We start from the raw sequence: 20,270 nt of genomic DNA on the forward strand, positions 1-20,270 counted from the left end.
AAACACCTGGAATAACAGGCAAATTTGGCCTTGGAGTACAGAATGAAACAGGTCAAAGGCTAATAGAGTTTTGCCAAGAGAATGCACTGGTCATAGCAAACACCCTCTTCCAACAACACAAGAGAAGACTCTATACATGAATATCATGAGATGGTCAACACTGAAGTCAGATTGATTATATTCTTTTCAGCCAAAGATGGAGAAGCTCTACACAGTCAGCAGAAACAAGACCAAGAGCTGACTGTGGCTCAGTCATGAATTCCTTATTGCCAAATTCAGACTGAAATTGAAGAAAGTAGACAAAACCACTAGACCATTCAGGTATGACCTAAATCAAATCTGTAACGAATACAGTGGAAGTGAGAAATAGATTTAAGGGACTAGATCTGATAGAGTGTCTGATTAACTATAGACAGAGGTTCGTGACATTGTACAGGAAACAGGGAACAAGACCGTCTCCAAGAAAAAGAAATACAAAAAAAGCAAAATGGCTGTCTGAGGAGGCCTTACAAATAACTGAGAAAAGAAGAGAAGCGAAAAGCAAAAAAAAAAGAGAGAGATACACCCATTTGAATGCAGAGTTCCAAAATTAGCAAGGAGAGATAAGAAAGCTTTCCTCAGTGATCAGTGCAAAGAAATAGAGGAAAACAATAGAATGGGAAAGACTAGAGATCTCTTCAAGAAAATTAGAGATACCAAGGGAACATTTCATGCAAAGATGGGCTCAATAAAGGACAGAAGTGCTATGGGCCTGACAGAAACAGAAGATATTAAGAAGAGGTGGCAAGAATACACAGAAGAACTATACAAAAAAGATCTTTAAGACCCAGATAATCACGATGGTGTGATCACTCAACTAGGGCCAGACATCCTGGAATACAAAGTCAAGTGAGCCTTAGGAAGCATCACTAAGAACAAAGCTAGTGGAGGTGATGAAATTCCAATTGAACTATTTCAGATCCTAAAAGATAATGCTGTGAAAGTATTGCACTTAATATGCCAGCAAATTCGGAAACCTCAGCAGTGGCCACAGGACTGGAAAAGGTCAGTTTTCATTCCAGTCCCAAAGAAAGAGAATGCCAAAGAATGCTCAAACTACCGCACAATTGCACTCATCTCACACGCTAGCAAAGTAATGCTCAAAATTCTCCAAGCCAGGCTTCAAGAGTACGTGAACCGTGAACTTCCAGATGTTTAAGCTGATTTTAGAAAAGGCAGAGGAACCAGAGATCAAATTGCCAACACCCGCTGGATCATCGAAAAAGCAAGAGAGTTCCAGAAAAACATCTATTTCTGCTTTATTGACTATGCCAAAGCCTTTGACTGTGTGAATCGCAATAAACTGTGGAAAATTCTGAAAGAGATGGGAATACCAGACCACCTGACCTGGCTCCAGAGAAATCTGTATGCAGGTCAGGAAGCAACAGTTAGAACTGGACATGGAAAAACAGACCGGTTCCAAATAGGAAAAGGAGTACGTCAAGGCTGTATATTGTCACCCTGTTTATTTAACTTATATGCAGAGTATCATGAGAAACGCTGGACTGGAAGAAGCACAAGCTGGAATCTAGTTTGCAGGGAGAAATATCAATAACCTCAGATATGCAGATGACACCACCCTTATGGCAGAAAGTGAAGAAGAACTAAAGAGCCTCTTGAAAGTGAAAGAGGAGAGTGAAAAAATTGGCTTAAAGCTCAACATTCAGAAAACAAAAATCATGCCATCTGTTCCCATCATTTCATGGGAAATACATGGCCAAACAGTGGAAACTGTGGCAGATTTATTTTTTTGAGATCCAAAATCACTGCATATGGTGACTGCAGCCATGAAATTAAAAGACGCTTACTCCTTGGAAGAAAAGTTATGACCAACCTAGACAGGTCCATCTAGTCAAGGTTATGGTTTTTCCAGTAATCATGTGTGGATGTGAGAGTGGACTATAAAGAAAGCTTAGTGCCCAAGAATCGATGCTTTTGAACTGTGGTGGTGGAGAAGACTCTTGAGAGTCCTTTGGACTGCAAGGAGATCCAATCAGTCCATCCTGAAGGAAATCAGTCCTGAATATTCATTGGAAGGACTGATGTTGGAGCTGAAACTCCCACAGTTTGGCTTCCTGATGCGAAGAAGTGACTCATTTGCAAAGACCCTGGGATGCTGGGAAAAATTGAAGGTGGGAGGAGAAGGGGACGACAGAGGATGAGATGATTGGATGGCATCACCAACTTGATGGACATGAGGCTAGGCTCCCGGAGTTGGTGATAGAATGGGAAGCCTGGCGTGCTGCCGTCAATGGGGTCGCAGAGTCGGACAGGACTGAGCAACTGAAGTGACTCAACTGATATGGCTGTATCATTCCTTATTTCTCACTGTTCTTATCTTCCACTTTTTGGACATTCCCCTTAACTGTCACTCAGTGTATCTTTCTGTCAATTTCACTTCCTGCTGTCATCAGCACTGTAAGTGAATGACTAATACTGTGGCCTCATACTTCCTTGAGCCCTGCATGAACATTGACCTTCATCTCATCTCTGCTTCATTTAGCTATTCTCATGTCACACGCTCCATTTTATGAACTAAAATTCCAAGGCTGAAGGCACTACTCTACCTCTGAATCACCATTTTTTGACAGCAGTCTCTGGTCTTCCATCCTGCCTGCACAACGACTTCCTCGTAATCTGTGGGTTATCTTATCAGGACTTCAAGTCCTTTGTCCCTTGCCTTCTAATCTCAGTCCTTCTGTGTTCTCTTCCTTTCATCTCCAAGTGAGACCTAGGATCCATCAGTTCATCAATTCTCTTGCTCATATCCCAAACTTCATTTCCATTTGGATTTTTTTGATCTCTATATCGTATCTCTATATCTCTCACTTTGAAATTGTATTTTATATTTATTAACTTCTCAAAACCTCAGCTTTCCTGTGTTTAATATCTTGGTAGTTATACCTACCTCTTTACATTATGGCAGGGTTAAATGAGTTGCTATATATATAAACCAGCCAGCCTGCCTTCAACCACGTTGAGAAAAATTGTGGCAAAAGGCAGCATGACACTTAAAGATTAGAGCATGTTTTTACCTATGCTGCTGTGTGCTACTAGAGAAACTCACCAAGCCAGGCATATTCATATTACATGGACTGTGGATCACCCAACCCCTAGGGCATCCCTAAGATTTATCAGTTAGTCCGACTCCAAGCAAACCCATTTATGAATCTTAAAAAGATGGATACTGTGTGTTTGGAATAACTGAAATATATATTTAAATTTTAGAAACCTCCGAGAAGCAAGGGATAATGCTGTGGCTGAAAAGGACCGAGCAGTGATGGCTGAAAAGAATGCTCTAGAAAAACATGATCAGCTCTTAGACAGGTAAGCATCCTGAAAACAGAGACATTGAAACTTTGATCTTTGTTCCCATTACTCTTTCTTTTAGAATATATCTTTTTAATAGAAGTTTAATTTTCATTTAAGTATTATGTACATGTAATAATTTACATATGTGATAATCGTACATATTGAAACAAGACAGAAAACAGTATAGTCACCCTAAGGAGTTTCCTTATGTCCCTTTGGTCAGTCTCAGCCACCACCCATCAAGAGGTGAACACTTTGTGATTTCTCTCACCATAGTTTAGTTTTGTTCTTCATGGATTAAAAAGAAATGGAATTGTGCAGTGTGTACCCTTTTGTGTCTAAGTTCTTTCACTCAACATCATATGTTTTCATCCATTTTATGTTAGACCAGTAGTTCATTTCTTAACTTGCTGGGCATGAATATACAGTTTGTTTATTCATTCACCTCTCAGTGGGTGTTTGTTTTTTTTCCCAGTTTGGTGCTACTATGAATAAAGCTGCTATGAATGTTTGTATACAAGTCTTTTTGTGGGTATATGTTTCTTTTTCTCTCATATAAATACTAAGAGTGAAATTGCTAATCATCAGTAGATGATTATTTTTACCATGAAAGACTTGGAAGGTGAAATAACTCCTTGACCCATGGACTATTGAATCAGTTATGTTATGTGTTAGCAGACATGAAAACAGCATTCATGTCATTGTGCATCCATCCTTAGAACTGTTGGTTAACTAAAGACATTGTCATTGAGTAGTAATATTTTGAAAAGGGTTTTTTTTTTTTTTTAGTAGTCAGTCTCAGCAGTGGGCTTAAAATATTCAGTGAGCCATGTTATAAACAGACCAGGGTCATCCAGACTCTGCTGTTCCACTTACAGAGCACAAGTAGAGTAGATTTAGCACAATTCTTAGGCCACCTAGGATTTTCAGAACAGTAAATGAGCATTGGCATCACCTTAAAGACTCCAGCTTCATTAGCTCCTAACAAAAGAGTCAGATTGTTCTTTGAAACTTTGAAACTAGGCATTGACTTCTCCTCTCTAGCTATGAAAGTCATAGGTGGCATCTTCTTCCAATAGAAAGATATTCCATCTACATTGATAATCTATGTTTAGTGTAGCCACTTTCATTAATTATCTTAGCTAGATCATCTGGATATCTTGCTACAGCTTTTACATCATCACTTGCTGGTTTGCCTTGCACTTTTATGTTATGGAGATGACTTCTTTCCTTAAATTTCATGATCCCATGAACCAACCTCTTCAAGCTTCAGACTTTTCTTCTGCAGCTTCCTTACCTCTCCTCAGTTCAAGTCAGTTCAGTCTCTCAGTTGTGTCCGACTCTTTGCGACCCCATGTATTGCAGCACACCAGGCCTCCCTGTCCATCACCAACTCCTGGAGTACACTCAAACTCACGTCCATCGAGTCAGTGATGCCATCCAGCCATCTCATCCTCTGTCGTCCCCTTTTCCGCTTGTCCCCAATCCCTCCCAACATCAGAGTCTTTTCCAATGAGTCAACTTTTCGCATGAGGTGGCCAAAGTACTGGAGTTTCAGCTTTAGCATCATTCCTTCCAAAGAAATCCCAGGGCTGATCTCCTTCACAATGGACTGGTTGCATCTCCTTGCAGTCCAAAGGACTCTCAAGAGTCTTCTCCAAAACCACAGTTCAAGAGCATCAATTCTTTGGCTCTCAGCTTTCTTCACAGTCCAACTCTCACATCCATACATGACCACAGGAAAAACCATAGCCTTGACTAGACGGACCTTTGTTGGCAAAGTAATGTCTCTGCTTTTGAATATGCTATCTAGGCTGGTTATAACTTTCCTTCCAAGGAGTAAGCGTCTTTTAATTTGATGGCTGCAGTCACCATCTGCAGTGATTTTGGACCCCCCAAAAATAAAGTCTGACACTGTTTCCACTGTTTCCCCATCTATTTCCCATGACGTGATGGGACCAGATGCCATGATCTTCGTTTTCTGAGTGTTGCCTTGCTCTGTATTAGGCTTTGGCTTAAGGGAACATGGTGGCTGGTTTGATCATCTGTCTAGACTACCAAAACTTGCTTCATATCAGCAGTAAGGCTGTTTTACTTTCTTATCATTTTTGTGTTCACTGGAGACACAGTTTTAATTTCCTTCCAAGAACTTTTCCTTTACATCCACAACTTGGCTTACTCTTCAGCACAAGAGGCCTAACTTTCAGCCTATATCAACTTTCAACCTATATCAACTTTCGGTGTGCCTCTAAGCGTAATCATTTCTAGCTTTTGATTTAAAATGAGAAATGTGTGCCTCTTCCTTTCACTTGAACTTTGGAGGCCATTGTAGGGCTAATTTCAGTATCGTTGTGTCTCAGGGAATAGGGAGGCCCAAGGAGAGGGAGAGAGCCTGAGAATATAGTCAGAGAGTCTGTGAATGACTTTAAGTACTAAGCTGTGCATTCTGTATGCCATTCTGTTGAATAACATGATCAGAGTTCCCAGTTCTAGAATAATTACCCTGGAAGAATGAGTGATGAAAGTAGTACTAAGCTAATAACAGGAAGATAGTTCAGAGAATATTATAAATAGTTTGTTATCTTATATAGGCAAGATTTCTAGAGCCCCCAAACAATTATAGTAGTAACATAAAAAATCACTGATCCCAGATCACTATAATAAATATAATAATAATAATTTTAAAATATTATGAGAAATCTCCAAAATGTGACACCGATATGAAAGTGAGCAGATACTGGAAAAATGGCAGTGGTGAATTTGCTTGGTGCCACAAATCTTCAGTTTGTAAGAGGAAAAAAAAAGTTCAGCATGTGCAAAGCTCAATAAAGTGAAAGTGCTTTAAAAGGAGATATTAAATAGTGGGACTGTATGTAACCTTGTTCTGTATGAACCTTGTTCATAATTTTCCAGGTCTCCTGTAAATGTGTTATCATACTTTAATAATTTAAAAAATAAAAAAATATAAAAAGGAGATATTAATATTTCTGTATCAGCTTAGAATTAAAAGACAACTTGGAAAATTTTCATATGGAGATACTATTCTATGGGAATAGAAGTTATATCTAGAATGTGATCAGGAATTATCTTGTTTATAGAATCATTCTGGGTCTGGGCACCCAAGCTCTAAACCAAAGGTCTTAAGAGGAAATTGACCAAACCTACTCAAAAGATTAGAAAACATCCTATTAGTGCCCAGATTATAACTGTCTACAAATAGTTGATGGGTATTTTTCTTACTTGGTAAGGTCTAAAGTAGTAGAATTGGAACAACTGAGTAGACATTACAAAAAAGAGTAAAGATAAGCTTTCTGATGAAAGTGAAAGTCTCTCCGTCATGTCCGACTCTTTGTGACCCCATAGACTATACAGTCCTGGAATTCTTCATGCCAGAATACTGGAGCAGGTAGCCTTTCCCTTCTCCAGGGGACCGTCCCAACCCAGGGATCAAACCCAGGTCTCCCACGTTGCAGGCAGATTCTTTACCAGAGCCACCATGGAAGCCCAAGCATCCTGGAATGGGCAGCCTAACCCTTCTCTAGTGAATCTTCCCAACCCTGGAATCGAACCAGGGTCTCTCGCATTGCAGGTGGATTCTTTACCAACTGAGCTACCAGGGAAGCCCAAGTTTTCTGATAGGGCTTTTCAAAATGCCTTGGCATCGACAGTGTTCTCCATCAGAAATGGAGAACACATTTCTGTGTTCTGCACAGAAATGTGCAGGCATCAGCTGGCTAAGCATTCAGTAGGGTTGTGTTTATAAGGATTGAAGTATCAAGTGGGTAGCTTGATGAGTTTAAAGTCTCTCTCTCCGTTTTTAAGTATTTATTTGTTTATTTGGCTGCATCAGGTTTTAGTTTGGCACATGCAGGATTTTTCACTGAGACACATGGACTCTGTAGTTGCACCGTACAGGCTTAGTTGCTCAGAAACATGTGGGATCTTAGTTTATTGACCAAGGATCAAACCCATGTCCCCTGCATTGCAGGGCGGATTCTTAACCACTGAACCACCAGGAAAGTCCCTGAAGTCCATTTTGATCCTGAAATTATCTGTAACAACAGTTCGAAAGAATTAATACACTGATTAAGTTACCATGTAAAAGGAATGGTGAACCCAAGCTATTTTTGTATCTTAAAATCTCTGTAGTTCACTTTTCCTGTTTTTTTTTTTTTTAATAAAAACCTAGTGTTTAACACAATATTTGAAAAAGATACTTTCTCTATATATATTTAAATATCCACTGAAATTCTTTTGAGTGTAGTTGGCTTAGGAATATTTTGGGAATATCATGTATATGTTTTGTATATATTGAAACATGTATATAGGAAAAATATTTGTTTTATATTTCAGAGGTTGAGTTTTTACTCTGGCTTCCTTTGTGTCAAAATCAGAATAAACAAATGTATTTCATTCTTTACATGCACTCTGATTTCCCTGAATCGTGCTTAAGTAAAGCCTGAGACATGTCTATACACAATTTTCTAGTCAAGTATAACTAATCACAACTTTTTCATTTTTGTTGAAAGTTTTACTTTACCAAATGCTTCATTTAATGATTAAACAACCTGTGTTATTATAAAGAGAAATGTAAGGAAGTGGTATGCCACTTTCAAACATGAATGAAAAAGGCTTTTTGCTCAAGACTCTAATTTTCTACAAAAACAAATTGGACTTTTCTCAGGCATAGAAAAGATCTGTATATGTCCCAATTCAAGTTCAATAATTTATTTAATTATAAGTAACAAATACCCAGCTTTCATGAGCAGGAATAGTTATTACCTCTCCTTCTGTTGCTTTGAATCTCTGTAAGCACTCTGAGGACTCTTTCTGCCCCAAGGGGAAATTTTTAAACTCAATCAGTGTTAACAGAATACATTTGAATACACTGTTATATCTGTGGGATCCTATAGGAGAGGCCTGTGTTTGAATCTTAGCTTAAATTTATAATCCAGCTGCTGCTGCCACGTCGCTTTGGTTGTGTCCAACTGTGTCCAACTCCCATAGACGGCAGCCCACCAGGCTCCCCTATCCCTGGGATTCTCCAGGCAAGAACACTGGAGTGGGTTGCCATTTCCTTCTCCAATGCATGAAAGTGAAAAGTGAAAGTGAAGTTTTTCAGTTGTGTCCGACTCTTAGCAACCCCATGGACCGCAGCCTACCAGGCTCCTCTGTCCATGGGATTTTCCAGGCAAGAGTACTGGAGTGGGTTGCCATTGCCTTCTCCAGAGTTAAGTCTTTATTTTTCAGTTATAGTCATTTTAATTTTTTTTTAGCTATGGTTTGATGTATTTGGAATTTTTTTTTCAGTTTGTAGATATTGTTAAATGAATATTACTTGACATTATGATTTCAATTCCTACAACTACTCTGGTGATAGTAGAATTTTGTTCTGATTTTTTACTTATAGAAGACAGAAGATAAGAGGGAATAGGAGATCTAGTGAGTAGATTAAGAGAGTCATATGTTATATTGGGCTAATTTAAAGCTTGATATAGCAGCCAGCTGTCCTAAATTTCCATTCAGTGCTTTATCCCCAAGAGCAGAACAGTTTTGACATGCCTTTATTCTACATTTTGTCATATTCTTATATTGTTTTATCTTTGTTTATTTGTTTTTCAATCTTGCCTTGCTCCTTCAGTAGGCACATAAATGTTTGTGTCATTTGAGATGGGATAAAGGATGTTGAAATTTGAAAGAAAAATTATTTATACTGTGTTTAAACTTTGTTTACTTAATAAATTCTGTGGTAATTTCATTCATTTATCCTTAATTTTCATGGTTACATAATGTTTAATTCACATCATAGTTGTTATTTGAATGCAGAAATTCTTGATTCTCAATCCCATATTAAGTTACTGTTTTGACATACTTCTCTATGAAAGAAAGAATATACAATAAATTCATGCTTCTTAAATAACTTTTAGTATTTTATTTTTTCTTTGAAAATTTGTGAAGTGCTCTCTTTAATTGTAAGCTACTCTGATGATTTTTCAGAGTTTATAAAATTATGTGTTATTACTTGATTTCTCTTATTTTTTTGAAATGTTCTGTTTGCCCATTGGTTTGTTTCATTTATATTGAAACAGTCAAACTCCACGTTCTCAAATTTTCTTTCGGTTTTTAAGCTGCTGTTCCATCTGACATATATTTGGCCACTTGTATAGAATATTCTAAACTGGTTTAATTACATCCTAAGTTACCACAAGTGACTCTATTTCTTTCCTAGTAAAGGCTTTGAAATTAGTAGTATATAATGTCATGTACATGAAAACATTAAGAAATTTATTGCTGAGATGAAAATTATTTCTTCCTTCTTGGTTTAGACACAAGGCTTTGAAAAGAACTAATAAGAAACACCCATATTTGGATCACAGTGTATGGATTTTGTTTTATTCACCTCTCATCTATCTTTCTTTTTCTTTATAAGGTATTGGTCTGATCTGAAATTCCTTGTCCCACCAGAAACAATGGCCCAGGGGGTCCTGTAGCTACTCATGGATAGTTTGTTGCTTGTAATTGGGCTTAAAGGGTACTACAGGTTCTAAAGTGATATACCTATTCTCCTCCTCAAAAGAATACATCATGAGTATTTTCGTGCAGCGAGTCAAAACACACACATGCACAAAACAATTAGATATTGTTTTCTGTCAGTCTTTTTTTTCTCAGAGAAGGACTGGGTGGCATCTGTAGCCAAAAAACAAAAAAGACTACATCAGGGAAATTAATGATGGATGCCAGTATTGTTAGTCCGTGGGACAGAACATCTTTATGCAGTAATAGACTAGAGTTATCAGCATATCTTGTTGTGTAAATGGAACAATTGATATAGAGAAAGCTGTTTCGATTCCTGGCAGCATAAACCTCTTCTCTCCTTAAGCCGGAATAACTTTCAATGGATATCACTCTCAGAGTTGTTATCAAATCAAAACTGGGCTTTAGCATTCTATCTTAGTCCTTATTCTTTTTTAACTTATTATTTCAAATTTCATTTGTGTACAAAAGCTACAAGAATGATGCAAAGAACTCCTTTAGGTCTTTTATCTAGATCTGCCCCTTTCTAGCATTTAACTACATTTGTTCTATTCTTCTTATTCTCTCTCTCTCTCTTCTTTCTCTCCCTTCTTCCCCTGCACATTATTTTTTTTTCTGCATAGTTTAATGCATCATATACTTTTACATATTCACAGTTTATTTTCTAGGAATAAGAATATTCTCTTATACAATCACAGGACACTTGTTAAATTCAGGATAACATTGATAACACTTTTATACATTTTTGTCATTGTCCCAGTAATGCCCTTTTATAACAGTCTTTTTTCTGGCCCAACATCACATCCAAAATTATGCTCTACTTTTAGTTATCATGCCTCTTCAGTCTCCTTTAATCTGAAGCAGTTCATTTGTTTTCTTTTCTATTTTGTTTTAATGACTTTTGATTATTTTTTTTGATATGTTGGATCATATACATATATATGTCTCTTCTTTCTGGAATCTCTTCTGCTCAGCTTTTACCTGTCACTTTAGGGAATGACCGAAAGTGCTTTTAAACTCAAACCGAATCTTTTCTTACGTTTTATAAACTGTATTTCCAGCTACGTGATTGACATTTTTACCTTGATGTTTTTCTAGAACTTAAAACTCAGTATTTCTGAAACAAACTCAGCTTCCGCCAACATTCACCCTTCCCAAAACAAAAAGTGGCTTTAGCTGACCTCACATCAATAAACTATACCACCATTTTTAAGTCATTTATTTCTGTTCGACCTTCCAGAATAATAATCCTTTCCCCTTGTTCCCCTGTGTAATCTTGCTGAATTTCATAGCTTCTAAAACCCCTGTCATATCTGTATAATCCTCTGCATTCCTGCTGCCATCATCCTGGGTCAGCTTCTCGTTACTTCTTGACTGGTGTCATGTTGTAATTGTGTACAGTAGCCTCTTAATTGATTGCTCCATCGTTCCCCCTCAGTCAGTCCTCTTGCCCAGACCTGTTTCTCCTCCCGTAGTTCTGCATTCTGACTAATGTCATTATTTGCCCAGGCCCTTAAACAAGAGAGCTGGTGGTTCACATCTACTTTTTTTCCCCTCACTCCTCTACCTTTTATTCAACCAAGAGTGTTTATTGACAACTACCATGTGCCATTTGCTGTGCTAGAAGTTGATGTACATAAATAAAGCAGTGAAGGGAGATTGCCCCTCCCCTAATTGAGGGAGACGGAAAATAATCAAACAGATCCATAATTGTTATAATTATGTGTTTTGATGATTGCTCTGAACTAGATTGGAGGAGGAATAATGGCTCAGGTAGGGTATATCATGATAGGATAGTCCAGAAGGGCCTCTCTGAACACTTAAACTAAACAAATGTCATGTTATTTCTAATTTCTAAATATATCTAATCACGTCCCTCCTCTTAAACCCAGGTGCCGCTGCTTTAGTCAAATCTTTCTTTTCTCTTGCCCGAACTATTTATAATAGCCTCTGAAGCATCTTGCCGCTTTGAGTTTAGTCCTATTTTCATCACTCATTCTTCGAGAATAATGTTCTAAAACTGAGAGCTCTGATCATGTCATTCAGAAGAATGGCATCCAGACTGCACACAACTTAGCATTTAAAGTCCTTCACAGACTTCCTGCCTGTCTTCCCAGTTGCAGATCTTTGTTTTGATTCTCCCCTTATACTCAGGACTAGTTGATCTTTTCACGTTCTGCAAGAGTGTGGTGCTTCCTCGCTCACCCTTTTATATGTATTCTTTGCTAAGAATGACCTTTTCTTCCCCCTTTCTCGTGTATCTTACCTTTCACCTGTCAGGTAGATGCACATTCATGAGGTGAGGCTGAAATCATTGATCTTGTCTTCCATGCATGCCTTAAGTTCCTGTCAGAAATATTGACATCTCTTCTATTTCCTAGCATTATAATTGTGTGTTTAATTTGCAGATCTTTGCCTCTGAAGTGTTGGGGTTTTTCTTGAGGTCAGAGGTTTTTTTCATCCATATATTTGCCTCTCTAGTAAGATAAGGCCTCTATTCAGTGTCTTTGATATAAGTAATTCTCAACAAATATCAATTTCAATTGATCAGAGCTTACCATGTTCATTTTGACTCTTTCCATCCTGAAGGCAGTTTGAATGCTAAAAAGAGTGCCCCAGACTTGATTTTACTGTATCAGTAATTCCAAAATTTAGATGAATTTCAGTTACCTGGAGAGATATTTTGGGGTTTTTTTGGAAGACATTTTTTTTTTGCCTCCCTCTACTTGGTAGAGGGTCCCCAGGAATTTGGACTTCCTACAAAGCTCCCCAAATAATCCTTAGCTATTCATTCCTCAAATACGTGTTTTGGAAACACTACAACAGTATCTATCACTGTGCCCTTCCTGGTGCCTTAATTAACCAGTAATCTCAAAGAAAATATAAGCTTTTTTTTTTTTTTAACTTGGATGCAATCTCAAAAATGACAGAATGATCTCTGATCGTTTCCAATGCAAACCATTCAATATTACAGTAATTCAACTCTATGCCCTGACCAGTAATGCTGAAGAAACTGAAGTTGAACGGTTCTATGAAGACCTACAAGACCTTCTAGAACTAACACCCCAAAAAGATGTCCTTTTCATTATAGGGGGCTGGAATGCAAAAGTAGGAAGTCAAGAGATACCTGGAATAACAGGCAAATTTGGCCTTGGAGTACAAAACGAAGCAGGTCAAAGGCTAACACAGTTTTGCCAAGAGAACACACCAGGCATAGCAAATACCCTCTTCCAATAACACAAGAGAAGACTCTACACATGGACATCACCAGATGGTCAATACCGAAATCAGATTGATTATATTCTTTGCAGCCAAAGATGGAGAAACTCTATACAGTCAACAAAAACAAGATCAGGAGCTGACTGTGGCTCAGATCATGAACTCCTTATTGTCAAATTCCAACTTAAATTGAAGAAAGTAGGGAAAACCACTAGACCATTCAGGTATGATGTAAATCAAATCCCTAACGATTATACAGTAGAAGTGACAAATAGATTCAAGGCATTAGATCTGATAGAGTGCCTGAAGAACTATTAACAGAGGTTCATGCCATTGTACAGGAGGCAGTGATCAAGACTATCCCCAAGAAAAGGAAATGCAAAATGGTTGTCCGAGGAGGCCTTACGAATAGCTGAGAAAAGAAAAGATGGAAAAGCAAAGGAGAAAAGGAAAGATACACCCATTTGAATGCAGAATTCCAAAAAATAGAAAGGAGAGATAAGAAAGCTTTCCTCAGTGATCAATGCACAGAAATAGAGGAAAACAATAGAATGGGAAAGACTAGAGATGTCTTCAGGAAAATTAGAGATACCAAGGGAACATTTCATGCAAAGATGGTCTCAATAAAGGACAGAAATCATATGGACCTAACAGAAGCAGAAGATATTGAGGTGAGGTGGTAAGAATACATCGAAGAACTATACAAAAAAGATCTTTATGACCCAAATAACCACGATTGTATGGTCACTCACCTAAAGCCAGACATCCTGGAATGTGAAGTCAAGAGGGCCTTAGGAAGCATCACTACAAGCAAAGCTAGTGAAGGCAATGGAATTCCAGTGAGCTATTTCAAATCCTAAAAGATGATGCTGCTAAAGTGCTGTACTCAGTATGCCAGCAAATTTGGAAAACTCAGCAGTGGCCACAGGATTGGAAAAGATCTGTTTTCATTCCAATTCCAAAGAAAGGCAGTGCCAAAGAATGCTCAAACTACTGCACAATTGCACTCATCTCACAGGCTAGCACAGTAATGCTCAAAATTCTCCAAGCCAGGCTTCAAGAGTACGTGAACCATGAACTTCCAGATGTTCAAGCTGGTTTAAGAAAAGGCAGAGGAACCAGAGATCAAATTGCTGACATCCGTTGGATAATCGAAAAAGGTAGAGAATTCCAGAAAAACATCTATCTCTGCTTTATTGACTATGCCAAAGCCTTTGACTGTGTGGATCACAAGAAACTGTGGAAGATTCTTAAAGCCATGGGATTATCAGACCACCTTACCTACCTCCTGAGAAATCTGTGTGCAGGTCAAGAAGGTCAAGTCCAGTTAGAACTGGACATGAAACAATAGACTGGTTCCAAATCGAATAAGGAGTACGTCAAGGCTGTATATTGTCACCCTGCTTATTTAACTTATATGCAGAGTACATCATGAGAAATGCTGGGCTGGAGAAAGCACAAATTGGAATCAAGATTGCCAGGAGAAATATCAATAACCTCAGATATGCAGATGACACAACCCTCATGGCAGAAAGTGAAGAAGAACTAAAGAGCCTCTTGATGAAAGTGAAAGAGAGAGTGAAAAAATTGGCTTAAAACTCAACATTCAGAAAACTAAGATCATGGCATCCAGTCCTATCACTTCATGGCAAATAGACGGGGAAACAATGAAAACAGTGAGAGACTTTATTTTGGGGGGACTCCAAACTCACTGCAGATGGTGGCTGCAACCATGAGATTAAAAGACCCTTGCTCCTTGGAAGCAAAGTTATGACCAACCTAGATAGCATATTAAAAAGCAGAGACATTACTTTGCAAACAAAGGTCTGTCTAGTCAAGGCTATGGTTTTTCCAGTGGTCATGTATGGATGTGAGAGTTGGACTATAAAGAAAGCTGAGAGCCGAAGAATTGCTGCTTTTGAACTGTGGTGGTGGAGAAGAGTCTTGAGAGTCCCGTGGACTGTAAAGATATATAACCTGTCCATCCTAAAGGAAATCAGTCCTGAATCATTGAAAGGACTGATGCTGAAGCTTGAAACTCCAACACTTTGGCCACCTGATGCGAAGAGCTGACTTTTGAAAAGACCCTGATGCTGGGAAAGATTGAAGGCGAGAAGAGAAGGGGACGACAGAGGATGAGATGGTTGGATGGCATCACCGACTCCACGGACATGAGTTTGAGTAAGCTCTTTGAGTTCGTAATTGACAAGGTAGCCTGGCATGCTGCAGTTCGTGGGGTTACAAAGAGTTGGACACAACTGAGCGACTGAACTCTACTGAACTGATGATGCACAAATCTTATTAAGGAATTAAAGAATAAAGTGAGGATAGGAAAAGGAGGGAGGGTGATCCAGAACATTGAATTGATAATTTGAAAAGGGAGGTTTCTAAATCAGAAACAGACCAAAACAAAAACAGAAAGAGAAAAAAGTCATGCAAACATTTAGTGAAGTGATATTAGACATAGAGAACAGACGAAATATATCCACATTCAGAGAATTAGTGTATCAAGAAGAATTTTTAAAAAAAAGGAGAAAGTTATGTGTCAGTATAACAATGGAAGAGGAAAAAATATTTAGAGATAGAGAAGAAGAAAATTCTTTCTGAGATAAGGATCTGCAGTTTAGCAGAACTCACCACATTCTGGGTGGTGTGGAGAGAACAGGACAACAGTGCAGTAAATCCAAGTGAAGTTGTTAAATATAACTTAAAGGAACATTATTAGAAGTATCTGGACTGGATAAGTAAGTCATTTGCTAAGGAACAAAATACTGGTTGAGATTAATTTTCTCTTTCCATAATTTTGTACTTTATTTGTTTAGCAGTATTATTTTTTTTTTAAATATATCGATTGATTAGTTGATTGCTTTGGCAACCCTAGGTCTTAGTTGCAGCATATGAGATCCTCAGTTGGGGCATGCAGAGTCCTGGTGGTGGCATTGTGGGATCCAGCTCCCTTACCAAGGGTCAAACCCCAGTCCCCTGAATTGGAGGGCAGAGTGTTAGCTACTGGACCGCCAGGGACGTTCCTGACAATATTTATTAACCATCTGCTTTAAGCAAGCACTTCTTGACCATGGAATTGAAGATTTAACAAAGGTCTCTGTCTCAGTGCAATTTACATTCTTATGTTGTAAATCAGAATGCATGTAAATAAGCAATAAAGAAAGTAATTTTTAGAAGGTAGCAATTATTTGAGAGAGATAAAATGAGAGTGTGATTCAAGGAAGTTAAAGTATGTGAGGGGTGACATTTTTGCATCCTGAGTAATGAAAAGTCACTAGTCCTATGAGAACTCAGGAAACCTGTTACCCATGTCCCCTCCTTAAAAAAAACCTACTTAAAAGTGTAACCTGAACTTCCCCGATGGCTCAAAGGGTAAAGGATCTGCCTGCAGTGCAGGAAGCATGGGAGACTCAGGTTCGATCCCTGAGTCAGGAAGATCCCCTGGAGAAGGAAATGGCAACCCACTCCAGTATTCTTGTTGGAATACTGGAAAATTCCATGGACAGAGGAACCTGGTGGGCTGCAGTCCATGGGGTCGCAAAAGAGTCAAACATGACTGAAGCCGCTTTAAAAGCATGTCACCACAGCCAAAGAATCAAAGAACTCATGAATTGAGATGCTAAGGTGTAAAAGAACTGGCAGTGAACACTTAATGTAAAATTAAATCATAATAACTGTTGTCATTCTGGTTTCAAAACACATTGTAATCATAATAGTTAAGGGGAAACTACAGCATAAAAATAATAATTTAACGTAAGTAAAGGCAAAAATAGCGACTTGCGACTAAAATTAGAGAATTGATGGTGAGAGGAAAATAGTGTGTATATAATATATATAATATTGTATAATTATAATTTCCTCAAACTTCATAAGAATCGATAGCATTATCAACAAATATATATTTAAACATATTAGTTACGAAAGAAAACATTAATTAAACTGAAAACAGACAGTATACTTGCATATTGCCAGAGGAAAAGAGAAAAGATAAAGAAAGCATAGACTTTATAACAAAAGATAGATAACAAAGCAAACATCAAAGAAGCATAAAACGGAAAATATAAATTCTTAACATGACAGACAACTGAATGTGTCTTTTCTGGCAATTTTAAGTGTGATGGACCCCCTATTATATAGAAAAGGAAATACAATTTGGGTCAAAAATTAAACTATATTCTTTTCACAATAAGTAGTAACTCCAGTTATTTAAAGAGGAAAAAGAGGGACTGTGATTATGATCCAGGGGTTAAGAATCCACCTTACAAGGTAGGGGACACAGATGCATTCCCTGGTCGGGAAACTAAGGTTCCATATGCTGTGGGGCAGCCAAGCCTGCATGCTCTAGAGCCTGTGCGCCCGGCTACTGTCTGCAGGCTGTGGAGCCCACGTGCTGCAACAGGAGAGGCCTATGCGCTGCAGTTAAAGAAAGCCCTCGTGCCGTCACGAGGATCCCGCATTGCCAAAACAAAAGAGATGCAAAAGGTTTTTTTTTTTAAGTGAAAAATAACACAGGATCTAAAACTATTCTGGAATAATTCATTTATTAAAATTGTTTTAAAATAATAATTCAGGGCCTTGAGAATCCCTCTGCCGTGACAATATATACACAATGAAGAGATGCTCCGGAATATTTAGGCATCACATTTGCCACAGGGAAAGTGCGCACTTTTTCACTGAATCTAGCTTAAGGCCACATTAAGCTATGATCAAAGATATAGTTCAGTATGTAGCTCATTAATTAGCTTAGTGAGAATATGGTGATAGTAAGATCAAGCTTTCAGGTCCATTCATCTTGCAGACCTTTTATTTTATTTTTTTGTAGAGGTGAGTGGAGGAGGATGAGAGGGTTCTATCATCTTTTCTAAATCTAACCAGTTGCCTCACAAATTGTAGTTTTTGGTCCCAAGTGGAGAGAGTAGATAGAATCAGTACAAATATGTAAGTGTTGCTAGAAAAAGAACTCAAAGCACTTGCTCTTCTGGTGACTTATCAATACCGTGTGTTTGTAAATGAAAGAAAACACATCATCATATATCTGCACATTTTTCAAGATGCTTTCTTAGAAATCCAGAGTCGTAGTTGGTCAGTCATTATGTATATGAATTGAATCAGAGAGAGGGGTATGTGTGGGTGGGTGGGTGTGTGTGTGCGCACACGCGTGCGTTTATATAGCTTTCTTTATAGGCTGCTGCTCTGTTGCTTAGGGGGAAATTTTCATAGATTTACATTTGGTAAATATATCCGTGTCCAAAAAAAGATATGTGTAAAAAGTTGGAATGCCAGCTGACTAAATCAACTCATAAAAACTTAAGTTAAAAGTAAGATATTTTCCACGATTATTTTAAAATATGATGTTTACTGGAAGGAAAGTCCAGAGAATTACCACAGATGAAGTGTGAGTGTATTTCTCCCACTTGTAAATGAGCTCTTATTTCCTACAGTGTATATTCTGGTCCACAATGAGTCATTTTCAACATGTTTCAATTTAACTCCTAATACATTTTTAAACTTGGCAGGCATATTTAGATGAACGTTACTTCCAGTTTTAGAGACTGCTTCTAAATTATACTTCAGTACTGCAGTCATTATGAAAAGTTCTTTCAGTAAAAAGGAAACAGAATTGATTGGAAGTGTTATGTTTTGAAGGAATAAGAAATGGTTGCCATGAATAAAAATCAGATAGTTAAGCTTTTAAAAATTTTGTTACTGCATAACCCTCCTAATATTATCTTAAAGTGCTATAACGTTCTTCTTATTGATAGAAGGCACTCAAGAAAAAATGAGATTTATTCTAGGTAATAAAGTTAATATTTATTGATCTCTTACTATGCCTAGCACTGTTTAAGGGTTTTAAGTGTATTAACTTTTTTAATGGCCATATAATAGGTAGTAGTTCAGTTTCTATAAACCATTCAGACTTATTTTTCTATTATATTACGTGGAGCCTGACACATTTCTGGACATATAACTGGTGTTACATGAATGTTTGTAAAAGTTAATATTTTATGGAGAATTTTACATATGATGAGTATTTAATAATTCCTGTTTATAAATTTGTGCAATCCTGTGAATCTTACAGTCTTCTGGCAGATTTCAGTTGATCAAACTGTCCAGTGTTACAATTTTAATATCTTTATTTTTATCATAAAAATGTTTACACTCTGCTTTTATTCCTTTTGGGAACTTTAAAGGTTGCCTAAAGTTTAGAGCTGGGAAAACCTTAGTTATTGAAAACATTCTACTCATTTAGCAGATGAGGAAAGAATCCTAAATAGGTTATATGACTTGTCCGGAGTTATATTATTACAAGGAGCAGCATTAGAAGTAGATATGTGTTCTCTTTGTTCCCGTCCCGGTGTTCATTCTGCCACAGAATTGTGTCATTCCATCAGTAAGCAGAATATGAAGCACAACATGTGTGATGTTAAACAGCATCAATATGTACATTTTTGCTCTCCAGTATGCATGTTAAAAACAATAACAAAATTCACAGTGATACTGTATTAATTTCCTTTGGTTGCCATAAGAAATTATCCCAAACTTTGTGACTTAAAACAGCAGAAATTTATTCTCTCAGTCTGGAAGCTAGAAGTCTGAAACCAAGGTGTCTGTAAGGCCATGCTCTCTCCACAAGCTCCAGGGACACTCTGTTCTTTGCTTCTTCCATCTTCTGGGGCTCCAGGCATTCCTTGCTTTCCTTGGCTTATGGCCACATCTCCTCTAGTCTCTGCCAGTTTTCATATCACCTTTTCCTCTGTATGTGTTTTATAAGGATATGTGTGATTGCATTTAGGGCCCACCCAAATAACCCAAGGCAGGCTCTTTCTATCAGCATATTTGCTTAATCACATCTACAAAAACCCTTTTTCCATGTAAGGTAATATTAGAGCATGATCATATATTTTGGGGACAGCCCACCATTCAACCCATTCCATATGCCTTTTAAGTCATTTGAATTAGTATAAAGTTGGATTATCTTTTCAACCTACTAATGTGACATTTAGCAAATTACTCGATCTTAAATGACACCTTATAGATTCTAGCCTTTGTGCAATATGATGTGTGACATATATTTATTCTGAATTAAAAGATATCCTACTTCTAATAGTATTTTTTTAAGAACATCATGGCACTTACATTCTGAGGTAAAGAAACAGAAT

General features: G+C 37.7%; 1 protein-coding gene across 8 annotated transcripts in view; it reads left to right on the forward strand.

Moving 5' to 3' along the window:
- The window catches only part of PIBF1 (progesterone immunomodulatory binding factor 1), a 232,890-nt gene that overhangs the window by 79,566 nt on the left and 133,054 nt on the right, over positions 1-20,270 (forward strand). For all 8 annotated transcript variants that reach the window (XR_015137616.1, XR_015137615.1, XR_015137617.1 and 5 more), the window contains exon 10: positions 3,268-3,366. Coding sequence is in view for 3 of the 8 variants with exons in the window: in XM_086328532.1 (XP_086184658.1) it covers positions 3,268-3,366 (99 nt within the window). In the remaining 5 variants the exon portion in view is untranslated. The remainder of the gene's footprint in view (positions 1-3,267; positions 3,367-20,270) is intronic.

Source organism: Bos grunniens, chromosome 12, assembly GCF_055505025.1.
Source record: "Bos grunniens cultivar Pamir isolate PY7600 chromosome 12, Bosgru_T2T1.0, whole genome shotgun sequence".
Taxonomy (NCBI): Eukaryota; Metazoa; Chordata; class Mammalia; order Artiodactyla; family Bovidae; genus Bos; species Bos grunniens.